The sequence below is a fragment of the Engystomops pustulosus genome, chromosome 9 (assembly GCF_040894005.1).
Source record: "Engystomops pustulosus chromosome 9, aEngPut4.maternal, whole genome shotgun sequence".
In the NCBI taxonomy this organism is placed as follows: domain Eukaryota; kingdom Metazoa; phylum Chordata; class Amphibia; order Anura; family Leptodactylidae; genus Engystomops; species Engystomops pustulosus.
In genome coordinates, this window is record NC_092419.1 from 1,125,507 (window position 1) to 1,150,218 (window position 24,712).

Consider the following 24,712-nt stretch of genomic DNA (forward strand, 5'->3'; position numbering starts at 1 on the left):
CTGGTCATGTGATGTCACACAGGTGCACGGCTCGTTATATCCCTGGTCATGTGATGTCACACAGGTGCCAGACTCGTTATATCCCTGGTCATGTGATGTCACACAGGTGCACGGCTCCTTATATCCCTGGTCATGTGATGTCACACAGGTGCACGGCTCGTTATATATCCCCCGTCATGTGATGTCACACAGGTGCACGGCTCGTTATATATTGCCCGGCATGTGATGTCACACAGGTGCACGGCTCCTTATATCCCTGGTCATGTGATGTCACACAGGTGCACGGCTCATTATATATTGCCCGGCATGTGATGTCACACAGGTGCACGGCTCATTATATATCCCCCGTCATGTGATGTCACACAGGTCACGTGACTAGGGAAATTGATACAGAAAATATATTGGAAAATTGTATAAAATTTCATTATAAAAAGAATATCAATTATTTGCTGAAAATGGACGACCCCTTTAAGTTTTTACCAACTTTTCCTATCTGAATCACAATTTTTCACAGTTCTGCTGTTACTATTGACCATAGAAAGCTGCAGGTTTATAGTATCGGTGATTCCCCTGATGGATCTGATGTCCAGGGAATACTTCTATTTACCATCTGGGGTTATTTTAGGATTTGTGATGTTTACACAGAGCACAGAACATGAGAGAGCGCTGATCCGTGCGCACCGGCGGCGGCCATCTTTACACACTCTCGTAACTGGTGGGCAATGAGCCCTGTGTCCAGCGTCAACCTCGTGGCCTGGTGACACGTGGTTGTGTGTGCCTCATACGATGACTCTATACTCGTAGACTTATAGAGGGGCTTTGTCTGTAAGTTGGATACAGGCGCCGGTCTCCCTTTGTCTATACTGTTTAGGGTGTGGGTCACGTGTATATGATGTGGCCTCACATTGTGTGGAATGTTCCATTTGCGTCAATCTGGAAGATGTGAATGGTCCGATCCATTGCTAATGTCGTGTCTCGGTGACGTGGACAAGGTCGAAGGAGCCGGAAAGCCCCTCGGGTTATTTGGGAAACTCAAAATAGCAGAAAGAATGAAGGACCTTGTCACATAGTTCTGAGGCATTTACCTCAATTATTGGCGTTCATGTCAATACAAAGTGGCCTGAGGGCGCCAGTCCCATTGTCCTTTTTGATGTGGTTCTGCAGGACTTGCCTGTTTTTATCGAGTACATTTACTTTACCTGTTTTTTGTCAGTACAAAGTGGCCTGAGGGTGCAGATCTCCGTGTCCTTTTCTGCAGGACCTGCCTGTGTACCACTATTTTCTTAGCCGGTACAATGTGGCCTGAGGGTGCAAAGCCTTTACATCAATAGCTGCCGCATGAAAACCTTAGTACTGATGGCGCATTGCTATATATATCAATCTGCAACATTATGCTAATGATTTAATCCATAGTTCAGGTCTGGGAGGGTCCAATCAGAAGCGAGGATCCAACAACTTGGGCAACTCCCCGAGAGCTGATTTGGGACAGTGAAAAGCGCCCCAAACTGAAGGGACTTGTCACACCGGACGCGGCAATGCCCTTTCCATTATTAACCATTGAGTTCACTCCACCCATTTTTCAGTGAATACCAAGTTGCATGTGGGTGCAAATTTTTAACTGTGCCGGTGACTGAAAACGTTTTTACAAAATTCTTTGCATATAGAACAATTGTAGACGTTCTTATTGGATAATCACTATTTACTGTATATATACATTGTAGAGCTAGATTATCATTGTATACTCGTTCAGGTCATGCAATTCTTAACCCAAATTTTATTTATTCCTAAACAAGATCCGTGTCACCACGCGGCTCCAGGGCTGCGCCTCCCCGGTTGCGGCTCCAGGGCTGCGCCTCCCCGGTTGCGGTTCCTTGGCTGTGACTCCCCGGCTTCGGTTCCTCGGCTGCGGCTCCCTCGGCTGCGGCTCCCCCGGCTGCGGCTCCAGGGCTGCGGCTCCCCGGCTGCGGTTCCTCGGCTGCGGCTCCCCCGGCTGCGGCTCCAGGGCTGCGGCTCACCGGCTGCGGCTCCCCGGCTGCGGCTCACCGGCTGCGGCTCCCCGGCTGCTGCTCCAGGGCTGTGGCTCCCCGGCTGCGGTTCCTCGGCTGCGGCTCCCCCGGCTGCGGCTCCAGGGCTGTGGCTCCCCGGCTGTGGCTCCCCGGCTGTGGTTCCTCGGCTGCGGCTCCCCCGGCTGCGGCTCCAGGGCTGCGGCTCACCGGCTGCGGTTCCTCGGCTGCGGCTCCCCCGGCTGCGGCTCCCCCGGCTGCGGCTCCCCGGCTGCGGCTCCCCGGCTGCGGCCCCCCGGCTGCGGTTCCTCGGCTGCGGCTCCCCCGGCTGCGGCTCCAGGGCTGTGGCTCCCCGGCTGTGGCTCCCCGGCTGTGGCTCCTCGGCTGCGGTTCCTCGGCTGCGGTTCCTCGGCTGCGGTTCCTCGGCTGCGGTTCCTCGGCTGCGGCTCCCCCGGCTGCGGCTCCCCCGGCTGCGGCTCCCCCGGCTGCGTGCAGCAGCGAGTTGAGAGGTTAACAAATAGGGCACACATGGAGATTTCTTGTGGCGTGTCCAGCATGTCCTGCGTGTTGGGGTTCTGGCCCGGTCTGATTTGGCAGACACAGAACAGGGGCAGAGAGGACAGATGTAATATATAGAGACATTGTAGGATTGTATGCAGAGGATGTTTGGGGTCTGTATAAGCTGACCCTTATTTCCTGTCCCCCCGCCACTCCCGTGCTGGAACAGCTGATCATAACGCAGATGTTTTCCCATGACCCCTGACATTTAACCCTTTACTGGCTGGACCTATTTACCGCAGCGATTGACTTTGTGAGTGGCTGGGCTTGAGTATCAAATGGAGGAGAAAATCCACCGAGACATCAGGTTGCAGAAGAGCTGGTGACCATGTTGGCCTCTTCTGGTTGGGCTCTTCTCATGTCCTACTTGCACCATTTATAGACTCTTAGTATTGGCATCGGCCAGTGGTAGTGGCACATATGGCAGAGGTGGCACTCAGAGCCCTCTTTATGGGCACCCGGGCCACCAACCAAACCCAATCACCAGACAGGATTCAAGGCATCCTCCTGCAGTCCGAGGAAGTCCAGGACATGCCGAGCTCCGTGCTGCGACCAAAGGAGGAGGGAGAAGGTGGGGACAGATCAGCATTGTATACTCGGTCAGGTCATGCAATTCTTAACCCAAATTTCTCCTCCTTTCTACTGTACTGGTGTCCAGAGGGAGCCGATACAATGGACAAAGCAGAGAGCAAGGACCATGTTGGCCCTTTACGATAAATAAGTGGTTTTCATTGTAGTTTGGGCACTCGGTGTCTAAAAGGTTCTCCATCACTGGCTTAGGCCTTGTTCACAGTGGTGTAGTGCAATTACATCAAAGGTTCCCATACTTGCTGATGTCCCCAGGTTCAGGCACATCTCAGGACACCAGGATCCAGATCTCACTTGCGGCTTACTGTTTCCCAAAATTCAACATAACTCATGGCTTCACCTATGCCAGTTATAAGGAGCCAGCTTAACCCCTCATCTACCTAAAGTCATACACATTTTTATACACCCACACCCACAGGGGTCAGTATTGGGGCCACTTCTTTTTAATATTTTTATTAATGACCTTGTAGTTGGGACATCCTCTACACCTAGAGGAGAGGAGGTTCTACCATCACCATAGACAGGGGACATCCTCTACACCTAGAGGAGAGGAGGTTCTACCATCACCATAGACAGGGGGCATCCTCTACACCTAGAGGAGAGGAGGTTCTACCATCACCATAGACAGGGGACATCCTCTACACCTAGAGGAGAGGAGGTTCTACCATCACCATAGACAGGGGACATCCTCTACACCTAGAGGAGAGGAGGTTCTACCATCACCATAGACATGGGGGCATCCTCTACACCTAGAGGAGAGGAGGTTCTACCATCACCATAGACAGGGGACATCCTCTGCACCTAGAGGAGAGGTTCTACCATCACCATAGACAGGGGACATCCTCTACACCTAGAGGAGAGGAGGTTCTACCATCACCATAGACAGGGGCATCTTCTGCACCTAGAGGAGAGGAGGTTCTACCATCACCATAGACAGGGGGCATCCTCTACACCTAGAGGAGAGGAGGTTCTACCATCACCATAGACAGGGGGCATCCTCTACACCTAGAGGAGAGGAGGTTCTACCATCACCATAGACAGGGGGCATCCTCTACACCTAGAGGAGAGGAGGTTCTACCATCACCATAGACAGGGGGCATCCTCTACACCTAGAGGAGAGGAGGTTCTACCATCACCATAGACAGGGGGCATCCTCTACACCTAGAGGAGAGGAGGTTCTACCATCACCATAGACAGGGGGCATCCTCTACACCTAGAGGAGAGGAGGTTCTACCATCACCATAGACAGGGGGCATCCTCTACACCTAGAGGAGAGGAGGTTCTACCATCACCATAGACAGGGGGCATCCTCTACACCTAGAGGAGAGGAGGTTCTACCATCACCATAGACAGGGGGCATCCTCTACACCTAGAGGAGAGGAGGTTCTACCATCACCATAGACAGGGGACATCCTCTACACCTATAGGAGAGAATGTTCTACCATCACCATAGACAGGGGACATCCTCTACACCTATAGGAGAGAATGTTCTACCATCACCATAGACAGGAGGCATCCTCTACACCTAGAGGAGAAGAGGTTCTACCATCACCATAGACAGGGGGCATCCTCTACACCTAGAGGAGAGGAGGTTCTATCATCACCATAGGCAGGGGGCATCCTCTACACCTAGAGGAGAGGAGGTTCTACCATCACCATAGACAGGGGACATCCTCCACACCTAGAGGAGAGGAGGTTCTACCATCACCATAGACAGGGGACATCCTCCACACCTAGAGGAGAGGAGGTTCTACCATCACCATAGACAGGGGACATCCTCTACACCTAGAGGAGAGGAGGTTTTACCATCACCATAGACAGGAGGTATACTCTACACCTAGAGGAGAGGAGGTTCTACCATCACCATAGACAGGGGGCATCCTCTACACCTAGAGGAGAGGAGGTTCTACCATCACCATAGACAGGGGGCATCCTCTACACCTAGAGGAGAGAATGTTCTACCATCACCATAGACAGGAGGCATCCTCTACACCTAGAGGAGAAGAGGTTCTACCATCACCATAGACAGGGGGCATCCTCTACACCTAGTGGAGAGGAGGTTCTACCTTCACCATAGACAGGGAGCATCCTCTACACCTAGAGGAGAAGAGGTTCTACCATCGCCATAGACAGGGGGCATCCTCTACACCTAGTGGAGAGGAGGTTCTACCATCACCATAGACAGGGGGCATCCTCTACACCTAGAGGAGAAGAGGTTCTACCATCACCATAGACAGGGGGCATCCTCTACACCTAGAGGAGAGGAGGTTCTATCATCACCATAGGCAGGGGGCATCCTCTACACCTAGAGGAGAGGAGGTTCTACCATCACCATAGACAGGGGACATCCTCCACACCTAGAGGAGAGGAGGTTCTACCATCACCATAGACAGGGGACATCCTCCACACCTAGAGGAGAGGAGGTTCTACCATCACCATAGACAGGGGACATCCTCCACACCTAGAGGAGAGGAGGATCTACCATCACCATAGACAGGAGGTATACTCTACACCTGGAGGAGAGGAGGTTCTACCATCACCATAGACAGGGGGCATCCTCTACACCTAGAGGAGAGGAGGTTCTACCATCACCATAGACAGGGGGCATCCTCTACACCTAGAGGAGAGAATGTTCTACCATCACCATAGACAGGGGGCATCCTCTACACCTAGAGGAGAAGAGGTTCTACCATCACCATAGACATGGGGCATCCTCTACACCTTGTGGAGAGGAGGTTCTACCATCACCATAGACATGGGGCATCCTCTACACCTAGAGGAGAGGAGGTTCTACCATCACCATAGACAGGGGACAACCTCCACACCTAGAGGAGAGGAGGTTCTACCATCACCATAGACAGGGGACAACCTCCACACCTAGAGGAGAGGAGGTTCTACCATCACCATAGACAGGGGACATCCTCCACACCTAGAGGAGAGGAGGATCTACCATCACCATAGACAGGGGACATCCTCCACACCTAGAGGAGAGGAGGATCTACCATCACCATAGACAGGGGGCATCCTCTACACCTAGAGGATAGGAGGTTCTATCATCACCATAGACAGGGGGCATCCTCTACACCTAGAGGAGAGGAGGTTCTATCATAACCATAGACAGGGGGCATCCTCTACACCTAGAGGAGAGGAGGTTCTATCATCACCATAGGCAGGGGGCATCCTCTACACCTAGAGGAGAGGAGGTTCTACCATCACCATAGACAGGAGGCATCCTCTACACCTAGAGGAGAGGAGGTTCTACCATCACCATAGACAGGGGACATCCTCTACACCTAGAGGAGAGGAGGTTCTACCATCACCATAGACAGGGGCATCCTCTACACCTAGAGGAGGTTCTACCATCACCATAGACAGGAGGCATTCTCTACACCTAGAGGAGAGGAGGGTCTACCATCACCATAGACAGGGGGCATCCTCTACACCTAGAGGAGAGGAGGTATAGACAGGGGGCATCACCATAGACAGGGGGCATCCTCTACACCTAGAGGAGAGGAGGTTCTACCATCACCATAGACAGGGGGCATCCTCTACACCTAGAGTAGAGGAGGTTCTACCATCACCATAGACAGGGGGCATCCTCTACACCTAGAGGAGAGGAGGTTCTACCATCACCATAGACAGGGGGCACCCTCTACACCTAGAGGAGAGGAGGTTCTACCATCACTATAGACAGGGGGCATCCTCTATACCTAGAGGAGAAGAGGTTCTACCATCACCATAGACAGGGGGCATCCTCTACACCTAGAGGAGAGGAGGTTCTACCATCACCATAGACAGGGGGCATCCTCTACGCCTGGAGGAGAGGAGGTTCTACTATCACCATAGACAGGGGGCATCCTCTACACCTACAGGAGAGGAGGTTCTACCATCACCATAGACAGGGGGCATCCTCTACACCTAGAGGAGAAGAGGTTCTACCATCACCATAGACAGGGGGCATCCTCTACACCTAGATGAGAGAATGTTCTACCATCACCATAGACAGGAGGCATCCTCTACACCTAGAGAAGAGGAGGTTCTACCATAGACAGGGGCATCCTCTACACCTAGAGGAGAGGAGGTTCTACCAGCACCATAGACAGGGGGCATCCTCTACACCTAGAGGAGAGGAGGATCTACCATCACCATAGACAGGAGGCATCCTCTACACCTAGAGGAGAGGAGGTTCTACCATCACCATAGACAGGGGACATCCTCTACACCTAGAGGAGTGTAGGTTCTACCATCACCATAGACAGGGGGCATCCTCTACACCTAGAGGAGAGGAGGTTCTACCATCACCATAGACAGGAGGCATCCTCTACACCTAGAGGAGTGTAGGTTCTACCATCACCATAGACAGGGGGCATCCTCTACACCTAGAGGAGAGGAGGTTCTACCATCACCATAGACAGGAGGCATCCTCTACACCTAGAGGAGAGGAGGTTCTACCATCACCATAGACAGGAGGCATTCTCTACACCTAGAGGAGAGGAGGTTCTACCATCACCATAGACAGGAGGCATTCTCTACACCTAGAGGAGAGGAGGTTCTACCATCACCATAGACAGGAGGCATTCTCTACACCTAGAGGAGAGGAGGTTCTACCATCACCATAGACAGGGGACATCCTCTACACCTAGAGGAGAGGAGGTTCTACCATCACCATAGACAGGGGGCATCCTCTTCACCTAGAGGAGAGGAGGTTCTACCATCACCATAGACAGGAGGCATCCTCTACACCTAGAGGAGAGGAGGCTCTACCATCACCATAGACAGGAGGCATCCTCTACACCTAGAGGAGTGTAGGTTCTACCATCACCATAGACAGGGGGCATCCTCTACACCTAGAGGAGAGGAGGTTCTACCATCACCATAGACAGGGGGCATCCTCTACACCTAGAGGAGAGGAGGTTCTACCATCACCATAGACAGGAGGCATCCTCTACACCTAGAGGAGAGGAGGTTCTACCATCACCATAGACAGGGGACATCCTCTACACCTAGAGGAGAGGAGGTTCTACCATCACCATAGACAGGGGGCATCCTCTACACCTAGAGGAGAGGAGGTTCTTCCATCACCATAGACAGGGGGCATCCTCTACACCTAGAGGAGAGGAGGTTCTACCATCACCATAGACAGGGGACATCCTCTGCACCTAGAGGAGAGGAGGTTCTACCATCACCATAGACAGGGGGCATCCTCTACACCTAGAGGAGAGGAGGTTCTACCATCACCATAGACAGTGGCATCCTCTACACCTAGAGGAGAGGAGGTACTACCATCACCATAGACAGGGGGCATCCTCTACACCTAGAGGAGAGGAGGTACTACCATCACCATAGACAGGGGGCATCCTCTACACCTAGAGGAGAGGAGGTACTACCATCACCATAGACAGGGGACATCCTCTACACCTAGAGGAGAGGAGGATCTACCATCACCATAGACAGGGGGCATCCTCTACACCTAGAGGAGAGGAGGTTCTACCATCACCATAGACAGGGGACATCCTCCACACCTAGAGGAGAGGAGGTTCTACCATCACCATAGACAGGGGGCATCCTCTACACCTAGAGGAGAGGAGGTTCTTCCATCACCATAGACAGGGGGCATCCTCTACACCTAGAGGAGAGGAGGTTCTACCACCACCATAGACAGGGGGCATCCTCTACACCTAGAGGAGAGGAGGTTCTACCATCACCATAGACATGGGGGCATCCTCTACACCTAGAGGAGAGGAGGTTCTACCATCACCATAGACAGGGGGCATCCTCTACACCTAGAGGAGAGGAGGTTCTACCATCACCATAGACAGGGGGCATCCTCTACACCCTGAACCAGAACCTACTATTGGTCACCTCAAGGCCCAGTCAGCATAATGACCGAAACGTAAATATCTTGCAACGGTTTAATGATCTCAAAGCGTCCAAGATTCTGTGTCCCAAAAAATATCTGTGCCAATCTAGAAGGTTCCTTTTGGGCATGCATGTACCCACAGAGACCAAGCTGGAGGCCGAGACTTTAGAGTTACAGGCGCCATACACATAAGATGCCGCGTAGATCAGCTCCTGACCAGTTTGGACACCCGGGAACGTCCTATTGTGATGATCCCTTCCACCTATTGTTTGTCATGAAGGTGTAACCTCCGGTAAAGCGTTACACGTGGCACAGGAATGCCCATCCGTCTACTTGGAGCTTGAATAACAATGGAAAAGAGAAAATCTCTAGCCCTTGGCACCTGAGTCTTGATGGTAATCACTTGTATCGTACATCAGGAACTCCTTGTTTCTCCCAGGAATGTGGTCCGATGACTTTTTTTTTATGAAATGACTTGTGTAAAATCGGACAATGTACCGGATTCCAGACGCTGGATTGTTATGTTCTACCTGGGGGAAGGGGTGAAGCGTCTCCTGGTGATGATCAGAGGGTCACACCTGGGGGGAGGGGTGAAGCGTCTCCTGGTGATGATCAGAGGGTCACACCTCGGGGGAAGGGGTGAAGCATCTCCTGGTGATGATCAGAGGGTCACACCTCGGGGGAGGGGTGAAGCGTCTCCTGGTGATGATCAGAGGGTCACACCTCGGGGGAGGGGTGAAGTGTCTCCTGGTGATGATCAGAGGGTCACACCTGGGGGGAGGGGTGATGATCAGAGGGTCACACCTCGGGGGAGGGGTGAAGCGTCTCCTGGTGATGATCAGAGGGTCACACCTCGGGGGAGGGGTGAAGCGTCTCCTGGTGATGATCAGAGGGTCACACCTCGGGGGAGGGGTGAAGTGTCTCCTGGTGATGATCAGAGGGTCACACCTCGGGGGAGGGGTGAAGTGTCTCCTGGTGATCAGAGGGTCACACCTCGGGGGAGGGGTGATGCGTCTCCTGGTGATGATCAGAGGGTCACACCTCGGGGGAGGGGTTAAACGTCTCCTGGTGATGATCAGAGAGTCACACCTCGGGGGAGGGGTGAAGCGTCTCCTGGTGATGATCAGAGGGTCACACCTGGGGGGAGGGGTGAAGCGTCTCCTGGTGATGATCAGAGGGTCACACCTCGGGGGAGGGGTGAAGCGTCTCCTGGTGATGATCAGAGGGTCACACCTGGGGGGAGGGGTGAAGCGTCTCCTGGTGATGATCAGAGGGTCACACCTCGGGGGAGGGGTGAGGCGTCTCCTGGTGATGATCAGAGGGTCACACCTGGGGGAAGGGGTGAAGCGTCTCCTGGTGATGATCAGAGGGTCAGACCTCGGGGGAGGGGTGAAGCGTCTCCTGGTGATCAGAGGGTCACACCTGGGGGAAGGGGTGAAGCGTCTCCTGGTGATGATCAGAGAGTCACACCTCGGGGGAGGGGTGAAGCGTCTCCTGGTGATGATCAGAGGGTCACACCTGGGGGGAGGGGTGAAGCATCTCCTGGTGATGATCAGAGGGTCACACCTCGGGGGAGGGGTGAAGCGTCTCCTGGTGATGGTCAGAGGGTCACACCTCGGGGGAGGGGTGAAGCGTCTCCTGGTGATGATCAGAGGGTCACACCTGGGGGGAGGGGTGAAGCATCTCCTGGTGATGATCAGAGGGTCACACCTCGGGGGAGGGGTGAAGCGTCTCCTGGTGATGGTCAGAGGGTCACACCTGGGGGGAGGGGTGAAGCGTCTCCTGGTGATGATCAGAGGGTCACACCTGGGGGGAGGGGTGAAGTGTCTCCTGGTGATGATCAGAGGGTCACACCTCGGGGGAGGGGTGAAGCATCTCCTGGTGATGATCAGAGGGTCACACCTCGGGGGAGGGGTGAAGCATCTCCTGGTGATGATCAGAGGGTCACACCTGGGGGGAGGGGTGATAATCAGAGGGTCACACCAGGGGGGCTCCTCATTACTTACCTGTGTCGTCTGCAATCTTTGACATTTAAAGTTCTAGGAAGAATTTGTTAGAACTATGAATGAAATGTTCACTGAACCTTTATGAGAGATGGCGCCAGTCATGTGACCATAGGGACACATATAGACTATATACAGTGTAGACCAAAAGTCTATCTGTATACAAGAGGTAGTCACCTGGAATGGTCTCCCACAGTTGGAGGACTTCCCAGAGATGCTCAGGACATTTTGGGCCGTTAGACTTCACCCTGCGGTCCAGCTCACCCCAAACCATTGGGTTCAGGTCTGGTGACTGTAGGGGCCGGGTCATCTGGTGTAGACCCCATCACCCTTCCTCTCGGTCACATAGACCTCACACAGCCTGGAGGTGTTTTGGATCATTGCCCTGTTGATGGTCCAGGTAAATGCAAACCGGAAGGAATGGCAGCAGCTTCCTATAACCCCCAACAAACAGCATCACCAGCAAAGCCTTGCCCTCCGCAGCAGAGGTGGCCCTTGCCCTCCGCAGCAGAGGTGGCCCTTGCCCTCCGCAGCAGAGGTGGCCCTTGCCCTCCGCAGCAGAGGTGGCCCTTGCCCTCCGCAGCACAGGTGGCCCTTGCCCTCCGCCGCACAGGTGGCCCTTGCCCTCCGCCGCACAGGTGGCCCTTGCCCTCCGCAGCACAGGTGGCCCTTGCCCTCCGCCGCACAGGTGGCCCTTGCCCTCCGCCGCACAGGTGGCCCTTGCCCTCCGCCGCACAGGTGGCCCTTGCCCTCCGCCGCACAGGTGGCCCTTGCCCTCCGCCGCACAGGTGGCCCTTGCCCTCCGCCGCACAGGTGGCCCTTGCCCTCCGCCGCACAGGTGGCCCTTGCCCTCCGCCGCACAGGTGGCCCTTTGTCTTCGTTTCCCGAGGCGCTCCTCCCCCAGTTTCTTTGTAGTGTAATTTTTCAGACTGCGAGACCTTCATTTCTTAAAGTAATGGCGGCCACTCGCTTTTGCTTTTTACTGGCCATAATACAAGTTCTAGGAGTCTCTTCAGTAGGACGATCAGCCGACTCCTGCACAACTGATGCCCCCAACCCCATCTATAGGGCAAGAATTCTCCCTTATTACCCCTGACAGGGCACCTGTGATGGGAGGACCTCCAGGTGACTACCTCTTGTATCTCACCAAGAGAAGCAAAGACTGTGCAAGGACCCGGAATCACAGCGCAAGGACCCGGAATCGCAGCGCAAGGACCCGGAATCGCAGCGCAAGGACCCGGAATCTCCATAGTAAAAAAGACCAAACCAGGGACTTTCCTGCGCCCCTTAGAGGGTCTGCTTCATTGTTGGAGTCTAAGGACCTCACAGTTATGTGTTCAAACCCTTGCGTCTCGGTGGTCTATTGTCTTGGGGTCTCTGGGGGTTGTGTTAGGCTTTGGCCTCTAGAATGGGATTTTGGGGCGATCAGTAAGAAGCCGCCTGTTTATATAATGAACTCGTCATGAACCTTGACCTATGTCCCCGCTCCATGTCTTCTGTATGTATAGAGGTGACCTATGTCCCCGCTCCATGTCTTCTGTATGTATAGAGGTGACCTATGTCCCCGCTCCATGTCTTCTGTATGTATAGAGGTGACCTATGTCCCCGCTCCGTGTCTTCTGTATGTATAGAGGTGACCTATGTCCCCGCTCCATGTCTTCTGTATGTATAGAGGTGACCTATGTCCCCGTTCCGTGTCTTCTGTATGTATAGAGGTGACCTATGTCCCCGCTCCGTGTCTTCTGTATGTATAGAGGTGACCTATGTCCCTGCTCCATGTCTTCTGTATGTATAGAGGTGACCTATGTCCCCGCTCCGTGTCTTCTGTATGTATAGAGGTGACCTATGTCCCCGCTCCGTGTCTTCTGTATGTATAGAGGTGACCTATGTCCCCGCTCCGTGTCTTCTGTATGTATAGAGGTGACCTATGTCCCCGCTCCGTGTCTTCTGTATGTATAGAGGTGACCTATGTCCCCGCTCCGTGTCTTCTGTATGTATAGAGGTGACCTATGTCCCCGCTCCGTGTCTTCTGTATGTATAGAGGTGACCTATGTCCCCGCTCCATGTCTTCTGTATGTATAGAGGTGACCTATGTCCCCGCTCCGTGTCTTCTGTATGTATAGAGGTGACCTATGTCCCTGCTCCATGTCTTCTGTATGTATAGAGGTGACCTATGTCCCCGTTCCGTGTCTTCTGTATGTATAGAGGTGACCTATGTCCCCGCTCCGTGTCTTCTGTATGTATAGAGGTGACCTATGTCCCCGCTCCATGTCTTCTGTATGTATAGAGGTGACCTATGTCCCCGTTCCGTGTCTTCTGTATGTATAGAGGTGACCTATGTCCCCGCTCCGTGTCTTCTGTATGTATAGAGGTGACCTATGTCCCCGCTCCGTGTCTTCTGTATGTATAGAGGTGACCTATGTCCCCGCTCCGTGTCTTCTGTATGTATAGAGGTGACCTATGTCCCTGCTCCGTGTCTTCTGTATGTATAGAGGTGACCTATGTCCATGTCTTCTGTATGTATAGAGGTGACCTATGTCCCCGCTCCATGTCTTCTGTATGTATAGAGGTGACCTATGTCCCCGCTCCGTGTCTTCTGTATGTATAGAGGTGACCTATGCCCCCGCTCCGTGTCTTCTGTATGTATAGAGGTGACCTATGTCCCCGCTCCGTGTCTTCTGTATGTATAGAGGTGACCTATGTCCCCGCTCCATGTCTTCTGTATGTATAGAGGTGACCTATGTCCCCGCTCCGTGTCTTCTGTATGTATAGAGGTGACCTATGTCCCCGCTCCGTGTCTTCTGTATGTATAGAGGTGACCTATGTCCCCGCTCCATGTCTTCTGTATGTATAGAGGTGACCTATGTCCCCGCTCCATGTCTTCTGTATGTATAGAGGTGACCTATGTCCCCGCTCCATGTCTTCTGTATGTATAGAGGTGACCTATGTCCCCGCTCCGTGTCTTCTGTATGTATAGAGGTGACCTATGTCCCCGCTCCGTGTCTTCTGTATGTATAGAGGTGACCTATGTCCCCGCTCCATGTCTTCTGTATGTATAGAGGTGACCTATGTCCCCGCTCCATGTCTTCTGTATGTATAGAGGTGACCTATGTCCGTGTCTTCTGTATGTATAGAGGTGACCTATGTCCCCGCTCCGTGTCTTCTGTATGTATAGAGGTGACCTATGTCCCCGCTCCATGTCTTCTGTATGTATAGAGGTGACCTATGTCCCCGCTCCGTGTCTTCTGTATGTATAGAGGTGACCTATGTCCATGTCTTCTGTATGTATAGAGGTGACCTATGTCCCCGCTCCGTGTCTTCTGTATGTATAGAGGTGACCTATGTCCCCGCTCCGTGTCTTCTGTATGTATAGAGGTGACCTATGTCCATGTCTTCTGTATGTATAGAGGTGACCTATGTCCCCGCTCCGTGTCTTCTGTATGTATAGAGGTGACCTATGCCCCCGCTCCGTGTCTTCTGTATGTATAGAGGTGACCTATGTCCCCGCTCCGTGTCTTCTGTATGTATAGAGGTGACCTATGCCCCCGCTCCATGTCTTCTGTATGTATAGAGGTGACCTATGTCCCCGCTCCATGTCTTCTGTATGTATAGAGGTGACCTATGTCCATGTCTTCTGTATGTATAGAGGTGACCTATGTCCATGTCTTCTGTATGTATAGAGGTGACCTATGTCCCCGCTCCGTGTCTTCTGTATGTATAGAGGTGACCTATGTCCATGTCTTCTGTATGTATAGAGGTGACCTATGTCCCCGCTCCATGTCTTCTGTATGTATAGAGGTGACCTATGTCCCCGCTCCGTGTCTTCTGTATGTATAGAGGTGACCTATGTCCCCGCTCCGTGTCTTCTGTATGTATAGAGGTGACCTATGTCCCCGCTCCATGTCTTCTGTATGTATAGAGGTGACCTATGTCCCCGCTCCGTGTCTTCTGTATGTATAGAGGTGACCTATGTCCATGTCTTCTGTATGTATAGAGGTGACCTATGTCCATGTCTTCTGTATGTATAGAGGTGACCTATGTCCCCGCTCCGTGTCTTCTGTATGTATAGAGGTGACCTATGTCCCCGCTCCATGTCTTCTGTATGTATAGAGGTGACCTATGTCCCCGCTCCGTGTCTTCTGTATGTATAGAGGTGACCTATGTCCCCGCTCCGTGTCTTCTGTATGTATAGAGGTGACCTATGTCCGTGTCTTCTGTATGTATAGAGGTGACCTATGTCCCCGCTCCATGTCTTCTGTATGTATAGAGGTGACCTATGTCCATGTCTTCTGTATGTATAGAGGTGACCTATGTCCATGTCTTCTGTATGTATAGAGGTGACCTATGTCCATGTCTTCTGTATGTATAGAGGTGACCTATGTCCCCGCTCCGTGTCTTCTGTATGTATAGAGGTGACCTATGTCCCCGCTCCGTGTCTTCTGTATGTATAGAGGTGACCTATGTCCCCGCTCCATGTCTTCTGTATGTATAGAGGTGACCTATGTCCCCGCTCCATGTCTTCTGTATGTATAGAGGTGACCTATGTCCCCGCTCCATGTCTTCTGTATGTATAGAGGTGACCTATGTCCCCGCTCCGTGTCTTCTGTATGTATAGAGGTGACCTATGTCCATGTCTTCTGTATGTATAGAGGTGACCTACGTCCCTGCTCCGTGTCTTCTGTATGTATAGAGGTGACCTATGTCCCCGCTCCGTGTCTTCTGTATGTATAGAGGTGACCTATGTCCCCGCTCCGTGTCTTCTGTATGTATAGAGGTGACCTATGTCCATGTCTTCTGTATGTATAGAGGTGACCTATGTCCCCGCTCCGTGTCTTCTGTATGTATAGAGGTGACCTATGTCCCCGCTCCATGTCTTCTGTATGTATAGAGGTGACCTATGTCCCCGTTCCGTGTCTTCTGTATGTATAGAGGTGACCTATGTCCCCGCTCCATGTCTTCTGTATGTATAGAGGTGACCTATGTCCCCGCTCCGTGTCTTCTGTATGTATAGAGGTGACCTATGTCCCCGCTCCATGTCTTCTGTATGTATAGAGGTGACCTATGTCCCCGCTCCGTGTCTTCTGTATGTATAGAGGTGACCTATGTCCCCGCTCCATGTCTTCTGTATGTATAGAGGTGACCTATGTCCCCGCTCCATGTCTTCTGTATGTATAGAGGTGACCTATGTCCCCGCTCCGTGTCTTCTGTATGTATAGAGGTGACCTATGCCCCCGCTCCATGTCTTCTGTATGTATAGAGGTGACCTATGTCCCCGCTCCGTGTCTTCTGTATGTATAGAGGTGACCTATGTCCCCGCTCCGTGTCTTCTGTATGTATAGAGGTGACCTATGTCCATGTCTTCTGTATGTATAGAGGTGACCTATGTCCCCGCTCCGTGTCTTCTGTATGTATAGAGGTGACCTATGTCCCCGCTCCGTGTCTTCTGTATGTATAGAGGTGACCTATGTCCCAGCTCCATGTCTTCTGTATGTATAGAGGTGACCTATGTCCCCGCTCCGTGTCTTCTGTATGTATAGAGGTGACCTATGTCCATGTCTTCTGTATGTATAGAGGTGACCTATGTCCCCGCTCCATGTCTTCTGTATGTATAGAGGTGACCTATGTCCCCGCTCCATGTCTTCTGTATGTATAGAGGTGACCTATGTCCCCGCTCCATGTCTTCTGTATGTATAGAGGTGACCTATGTCCCCGCTCCGTGTCTTCTGTATGTGTAGAGGTGACCTATGTCCCCGCTCCATGTCTTCTGTATGTATAGAGGTGCCCTATGTCCCCGCTCCGTGTCTTCTGTATGTATAGAGGTGACCTATGTCCCCGCTCCGTGTCTTCTGTATGTATAGAGGTGACCTATGTCCCCGCTCCGTGTCTTCTGTATGTATAGAGGTGCCCTATGTCCCCGCTCCATGTCTTCTGTATGTATAGAGGTGACCTATGTCCATGTCTTCTGTATGTATAGAGGTGACCTATGTCCCCGCTCCGTGTCTTCTGTATGTATAGAGGTGACCTATGTCCCCGCTCCATGTCTTCTGTATGTATAGAGGTGACCTATGTCCCCGCTCCGTGTCTTCTGTATGTATAGAGGTGACCTATGTCCATGTCTTCTGTATGTATAGAGGTGACCTATGTCCCCGCTCCATGTCTTCTGTATGTATAGAGGTGACTTATGTCCCTGCTCCGTGTCTTCTGTATGTATAGAGGTGACCTATGTCCCCGCTCCGTGTCTTCTGTATGTATAGAGGTGACCTATGTCCCCGCTCCATGTCTTCTGTATGTATAGAGGTGACCTATGTCCCCGCTCCGTGTCTTCTGTATGTATAGAGGTGACCTATGTCCATGTCTTCTGTATGTATAGAGGTGACCTATGTCCATGTCTTCTGTATGTATAGAGGTGACCTATGTCCCCGCTCCGTGTCTTCTGTATGTATAGAGGTGACCTATGTCCATGTCTTCTGTATGTATAGAGGTGACCTATGTCCATGTCTTCTGTATGTATAGAGGTGACCTATGTCCCCGCTCCGTGTCTTCTGTATGTATAGAGGTGACCTATGACCTGTAGGATGATTTGATTAGAATACGTTTTTTTGGTCAGAGAGCGGGTGCAGATTTGGTCCTTTTTGTCTTAGATGATGCCGTGTGCCATCTCCCACATCTTACCGTATGTCACTAACATAAGTGATAGAACCACTGGAACCTATTTCAAACGGGTTTGGCCCAAAGCGTCTCGAGGCAAGGCCAGAATTTGGAGGAGGCGCCAGACATTGGTCCTGCGTTCAGGTCTATGGAAACCTCATGGTCCAGGAAGCTGCGAGATAAGAAAACCCCGATCCTTAAAGTCCTGTACTGGGATATTAAAATGGTTGTCCAAGATTTTAAAGGGGTTGTCCAGCAAAGTCAATGCTGCTTTGGGGGGGCTGAGCAGCAGAAAGCCTTCCTTCTGTTACGTCCCTCATCCTGAAGGAACGTTCTTGTACCCTCAGGGCGCGTTCACACGTTGCGTTTTGGTTGCGTTTTCATTGCGTTTGGAACGCATATACAACAGCTGATGTGAGGTAATTTGCCTAATTACATTACCGTTTACGTTTGTAAACGCAATGTTAACGCATGCGTTAACAAAACGCATGCGTTAACACCTTGTTAACGCATGCGTTAACAGTGATGAAATTAGGCAAATCACCTCTCCTCAGCTGTTGTATATGCGTTTCAAACGCAATGAAAACGCAGGTCAAAACGCAACGTGTGAACGCGCCCTCAGGGTGAAGACACACATGGCGTTTTTAGGCCGTTTTTGGGCCGTTTTTGGTTAGTGCGTTTTCAGATCGTTAAAAACGCATGCGTTTTTGAAAAATTTGAGCAATTATGCGTTTTTGACAGGTTTGAGCAATTATCTTAATCCAAACTGGTCAAAAACGCATATACAACTGATGAGAGGTGATTTGCATAATTACATCACTGTTAACATTTTCGTTTACAAAACGCATCGTAAACGCGATGTTAACGCATGCGTTAACATTTCATTTACAAACGTAAACGGTAATGTAATTAGGCAAATCACCTCTCATCAGTTGTATATGCGTTTCAAACGCAATGAAAACACGACCAAAACGCAGCGTGTGAACGCACCCTCAGGGTGATGGCACAAGTGGCGTTTTTGGCCCGTTTTTAAGCAGTCCGTCAAAAAACGCATGTATTTTTTGAGGACTACTTAAAAATGGGCCAAAAACGCGCTCAAAACACCACGTGTGCCGTCATCCTGGTCCCTTCTTGGAGATCACAAACCTTGCAATGAAGAAATGAGTTTAGAACTGACCACATTGGGGACATGCCCTGCGTCCTGCGCTGCGCACCCCTCCTGATTGTGCACTGACAGTAATCCGGTGTCATCCCTTCTCTTGCAGTCGCTGGCTTCCAGTGTGGAAACAGATATCGGATCGGGGTGTGAAACTGACAGAACTTCAAGGCACAAAAAGAAGGAGTGAGTATGACTGCCGAGACCCCACGGAGCGTCAGTCCTAGGAATGGCGCAGCGCTCGCTCAGGGAACTAGATTTCCCAGCGTTGTAGTAAAAATATAGTAAAATGAAATGTTCCCGTTGCGTCTCCGTTCCGGTCCCCCCTGGGTCTGTGTGTAGGTGTCAGAGTCCCTATGGATGCAATGTTACCTTTACTCCTCGTCCCCAGCGACATATAATGTATAGGTGACCCTATAACAACGCGGCCAGTGCGGACCCTCAGTGCTCCCAGTATTGGACCAGCGCCACCTCATGTGCATGTCCACCTCCCACCCAGATTGATCTCAGCTGATCCGCTATCCTCATCAAGACTACATGCACCCTCAGCTGGGCCAAGTGTGCGTGTGTGAGGAGAGCAGCTGGAGTACGACACGATGAGAGTGAGTGCAGGTCTCAGAGGTCTCCCAGGGGATCACACTGCTGGATTTCGGCGTGTCCAATCCCCTTGTTCACCATTTAGCGGACACTAGAGGTTTCTGAGCAGCTGTCTCCCCTCCGGAGGGCTTGGGCTGTATTCACATGCTGCACATGCGCTTCTCCCCATCACAGGTGCATTTAACCCTTAACGCTTGTGATCGGAAATAAACAACAGGTTTTTCCGGTAAGCAATGGAAAAGCCACGCATCTGCACCCGGGAGGAAATCCTCCACGCTGAGCCCCAATAATAACGGATATATATGATGTATCTCCCCCTGTGACTGTGTATAGGGGGTAATAACGGATATATATGATGTATCTCCCCCTGTGACTGTGTATAGGAGGTAATAACGGATATATATGATGTATCTCCCCCTGTGACTGTGTATAGGAGGTAATAACGGATATATATGATGTATCTCCCCCTGTGACTGTGTATAGGGGGTAATAACGGATATATATGATGTATCTCCTCCTGTGACTGTGTATAGGAGGTAATAACGGATATATATGATGTATCTCCCCCTGTGACTGTGTATAGGAGGTAATAACGGATATATATGATGTATCTCCTCCTGTGACTGTGTATAGGGGTAATAACGGATATATATGATGTATCTCCTCCTGTGACTGTGTATAGGGGTAATAACGGATATATATGATGTATCTCCTCCTGTGACTGTGTATAGGGGGTAATAACGGATATATATGATGTATCTCCCCCTGTGACTGTGTATAGGAGGTAATAACGGATATATATGATGTATCTCCTCCTGTGACTGTGTATAGGAGGTAATAACGGATATATATGATGTATCTCCCCCTGTGACTGTGTATAGGGGGTAATAACGGATATATATGATGTATCTCCCCCTGTGACTGTGTATAGGGGGTAATAACGGATATATATGATGTATCTCCCCCTGTGACTGTGTATAGGGGTAATAACGGATATATATGATGTATCTCCTCCTGTGACTGTGTATAGGAGGTAATAACGGATATATATGATGTATCTCCCCCTGTGACTGTGTATAGGAGGTAATAACGGATATATATGATGTATCTCCTCCTGTGACTGTGTATAGGAGGTAATAACGGATATATATGATGTATCTCCCCCTGTGACTGTGTATAGGGGGTAATAACGGATATATATGATGTATCTCCCCCTGTGACTGTGTATAGGGGGTAATAACGGATATATATGATGTATCTCCCCCTGTGACTGTGTATAGAGGTAATAACGGATATATATGATGTATCTCCCCCTGTGACTGTGTATAGGGGGTAATAACGGATATATATGATGTATCTCCTCCTGTGACTGTGTATAGGAGGTAATAACGGATATATATGATGTATCTCCTCCTGTGACTGTGTATAGGGGCAATAACGGATATATATGATGTATCTCCCCCTGTGACTGTGTATAGGGGGTAATAACGGATATATATGATGTATCTCCTCCTGTGACTGTGTATAGGGGGTAATAACGGATATATATGATGTATCTCCTCCTGTGACTGTGTATAGGGGGTAATAACGGATATATATGATGTATCTCCTCCTGTGACTGTGTATAGGGGTAATAACGGATATATATGATGTATCTCCCCCTGTGACTGTGTATAGGAGGTAATAACGGATATATATGATGTATCTCCTCCTGTGACTGTGTATAGGGGGTAATAACGGATATATATGATGTATCTCCTCCTGTGACTGTGTATAGGAGGTAATAACGGATATATATGATGTATCTCCTCCTGTGACTGTGTATAGGAGGTAATAACGGATATATATGATGTATCTCCTCCTGTGACTGTGTATAGGGGTAATAACGGATATATATGATGTATCTCCTCCTGTGACTGTGTATAGGGGGTAATAACGGATATATATGATGTATCTCCTCCTGTGACTGTGTATAGGAGGTAATAACGGATATATATGATGTATCTCCCCCTGTGACTGTGTATAGGAGGTAATAACGGATATATATGATGTATCTCCTCCTGTGACTGTGTATAGGGGTAATAACGGATATATATGATGTATCTCCTCCTGTGACTGTGTATAGGGGGTAATAACGGATATATATGATGTATCTCCTCCTGTGACTGTGTATAGGAGGTAATAACGGATATATATGATGTATCTCCCCCTGTGACTGTGTATAGGAGGTAATAACGGATATATATGATGTATCTCCTCCTGTGACTGTGTATAGGAGGTAATAACGGATATATATGATGTATCTCCTCCTGTGACTGTGTATAGGGGTAATAACGGATATATATGATGTATCTCCTCCTGTGACTGTGTATAGGGGGTAATAACGGATATATATGATGTATCTCCTCCTGTGACTGTGTATAGGAGGTAATAACGGATATATATGATGTATCTCCCCCTGTGACTGTGTATAGGAGGTAATAACGGATATATATGATGTATCTCCTCCTGTGACTGTGTATAGGGGTAATAACGGATATATATGATGTATCTCCTCCTGTGACTGTGTATAGGGGGTAATAACGGATATATATGATGTATCTCCCCCTGTGACTGTGTATAGAGGTAATAACGGATATATATGATGTATCTCCTCCTGTGACTGTGTATAGGGGTAATAACGGATATATATGATGTATCTCCCCCTGTGACTGTGTATAGGGGTAATAACGGATATATATGATGTATCTCCCCCTGTGACTGTGTATAGGGGTAATAACGGATATATATGATGTATCTCCTCCTGTGACTGTGTATAGGAGGTAATAACGGATATATATGATGTATCTCCCCCTGTGACTGTGTATAGGAGGTAATAACGGATATATATGATGTATCTCCTCCTGTGACTGTGTATAGGGGGTAATAACGGATATATATGATGTATCTCCCCCTGTGACTGTGTATAGGGGTAATAACGGATATATATGATGTATCTCCTCCTGTGACTGTGTATAGGGGTAATAACGGATATATATGATGTATCTCCCCCTGTGACTGTGTATAGAGGGTAATAACGGATATATATGATGTATCTCCCCCTGTGACTGTGTATAGGGGGTAATAACGGATATATATGATGTATCTCCCCCTGTGACTGTGTATAGGGGGTAATAACGGATATATATGATGTATCTCCCCCTGTGACTGTGTATAGGAGGTAATAACGGATATATATGATGTATCTCCCCCTGTGACTGTGTATAGGGGGTAATAACGGATATATATGATGTATCTCCCCCTGTGACTGTGTATAGGAGGTAATAACGGATATATATGATGTATCTCCCCCTGTGACTGTGTATAGGGGTAATAACGGATATATATGATGTATCTCCCCCTGTGACTGTGTATAGGAGGTAATAACGGATATATATGATGTATCTCCCCCTGTGACTGTGTATAGGAGGTAATAACGGATATATATGATGTATCTCCCCCTGTGACTGTGTATAGGAGGTAATAACGGATATATATGATGTATCTCCCCCTGTGACTGTGTATAGGAGGTAATAACGGATATATATGATGTATCTCCCCCTGTGACTGTGTATAGGAGGTAATAACGGATATATATGATGTATCTCCCCCTGTGACTGTGTATAGGAGGTAATAACGGATATATATGATGTATCTCCTCCTGTGACTGTGTATAGGAGGTAATAACGGATATATATGATGTATCTCCCCCTGTGACTGTGTATAGGGGTAATAACGGATATATATGATGTATCTCCTCCTGTGACTGTGTATAGGAGGTAATAACGGATATATATGATGTATCTCCTCCTGTGACTGTGTATAGAGGTAATAACGGATATATATGATGTATCTCCCCCTGTGACTGTGTATAGGGGTAATAACGGATATATATGATGTATCTCCCCCTGTGACTGTGTATAGGAGGTAATAACGGATATATATGATGTATCTCCTCCTGTGACTGTGTATAGGGGTAATAACGGATATATATGATGTATCTCCCCCTGTGACTGTGTATAGGGGGTAATAACGGATATATATGATGTATCTCCCCCTGTGACTGTGTATAGGAGGTAATAACGGATATATATGATGTATCTCCCCCTGTGACTGTGTATAGGAGGTAATAACGGATATATATGATGTATCTCCCCCTGTGACTGTGTATAGGAGGTAATAACGGATATATATGATGTATCTCCCCCTGTGACTGTGTATAGGAGGTAATAACGGATATATATGATGTATCTCCCCCTGTGACTGTGTATAGGAGGTAATAACGGATATATATGATGTATCTCCCCCTGTGACTGTGTATAGGAGGTAATAACGGATATATATGATGTATCTCCCCCTGTGACTGTGTATAGGGGTAATAACGGATATATATGATGTATCTCCTCCTGTGACTGTGTATAGGAGGTAATAACGGATATATATGATGTATCTCCTCCTGTGACTGTGTATAGAGGTAATAACGGATATATATGATGTATCTCCCCCTGTGACTGTGTATAGGGGTAATAACGGATATATATGATGTATCTCCCCCTGTGACTGTGTATAGGAGGTAATAACGGATATATATGATGTATCTCCTCCTGTGACTGTGTATAGGGGGTAATAACGGATATATATGATGTATCTCCTCCTGTGACTGTGTATAGGGGGTAATAACGGATATATATGATGTATCTCCTCCTGTGACTGTGTATAGGGGTAATAACGGATATATATGATGTTTTTCTTCCTTATCCTAGACAGAAGCACAAGAGAAGTCATTTGTCTCTGTTCAGACTGTGGCCGTCTCACTCGTCTCACATTACACGGTAATCGCTTATTATGTCTATGTGATGTGCGGGGGGGGGGGCGGGACAGAGGTGTAATGTAATGTATGCAGCATCTATACCATGTGACACAATCTGCTATAATGTATGGGGGGCCCATCTCCCACTGACCCTATGGAATAGGCCCCAGGGCCGGGGGGGGGATGATATCTGGGCCCATATAATGCATTATTACAGACATTGGGGCTCATTTACCTACCCGGTCCAGTCACGATCCCGCGGTGCGTTGTCCGACGAGGATTCAGATCTGCCGGGAGTCACTAAGATCCTGCACCCGATATCCTGCATGTGTCACTTCCCCGCTCAGGTCCCCGGAGTTCACCTTCTTCTTCCTGGTGCATGTAAGTGCATTGTCCGTGTATAATGCGCTGTGCGGGGAGTCACTAAGATCCTGCACCCGATATCCTGCA

General features: G+C 49.7%; 1 protein-coding gene across 1 annotated transcript in view; it reads left to right on the forward strand.

Annotated features, from left to right (window-relative positions):
• The window catches only part of LOC140077456 (uncharacterized), a 46,381-nt gene extending 22,093 nt beyond the window's left edge, over nucleotides 1-24,288 (forward strand). The window contains exons 3-4 of the mRNA XM_072124680.1: nucleotides 18,926-19,002; nucleotides 24,216-24,288. Of these exons, the coding sequence (XP_071980781.1) occupies nucleotides 18,926-19,002; nucleotides 24,216-24,288 (150 nt within the window). The remainder of the gene's footprint in view (nucleotides 1-18,925; nucleotides 19,003-24,215) is intronic.
• The last annotated feature ends 424 nt before the right edge of the window (nucleotides 24,289-24,712 follow it).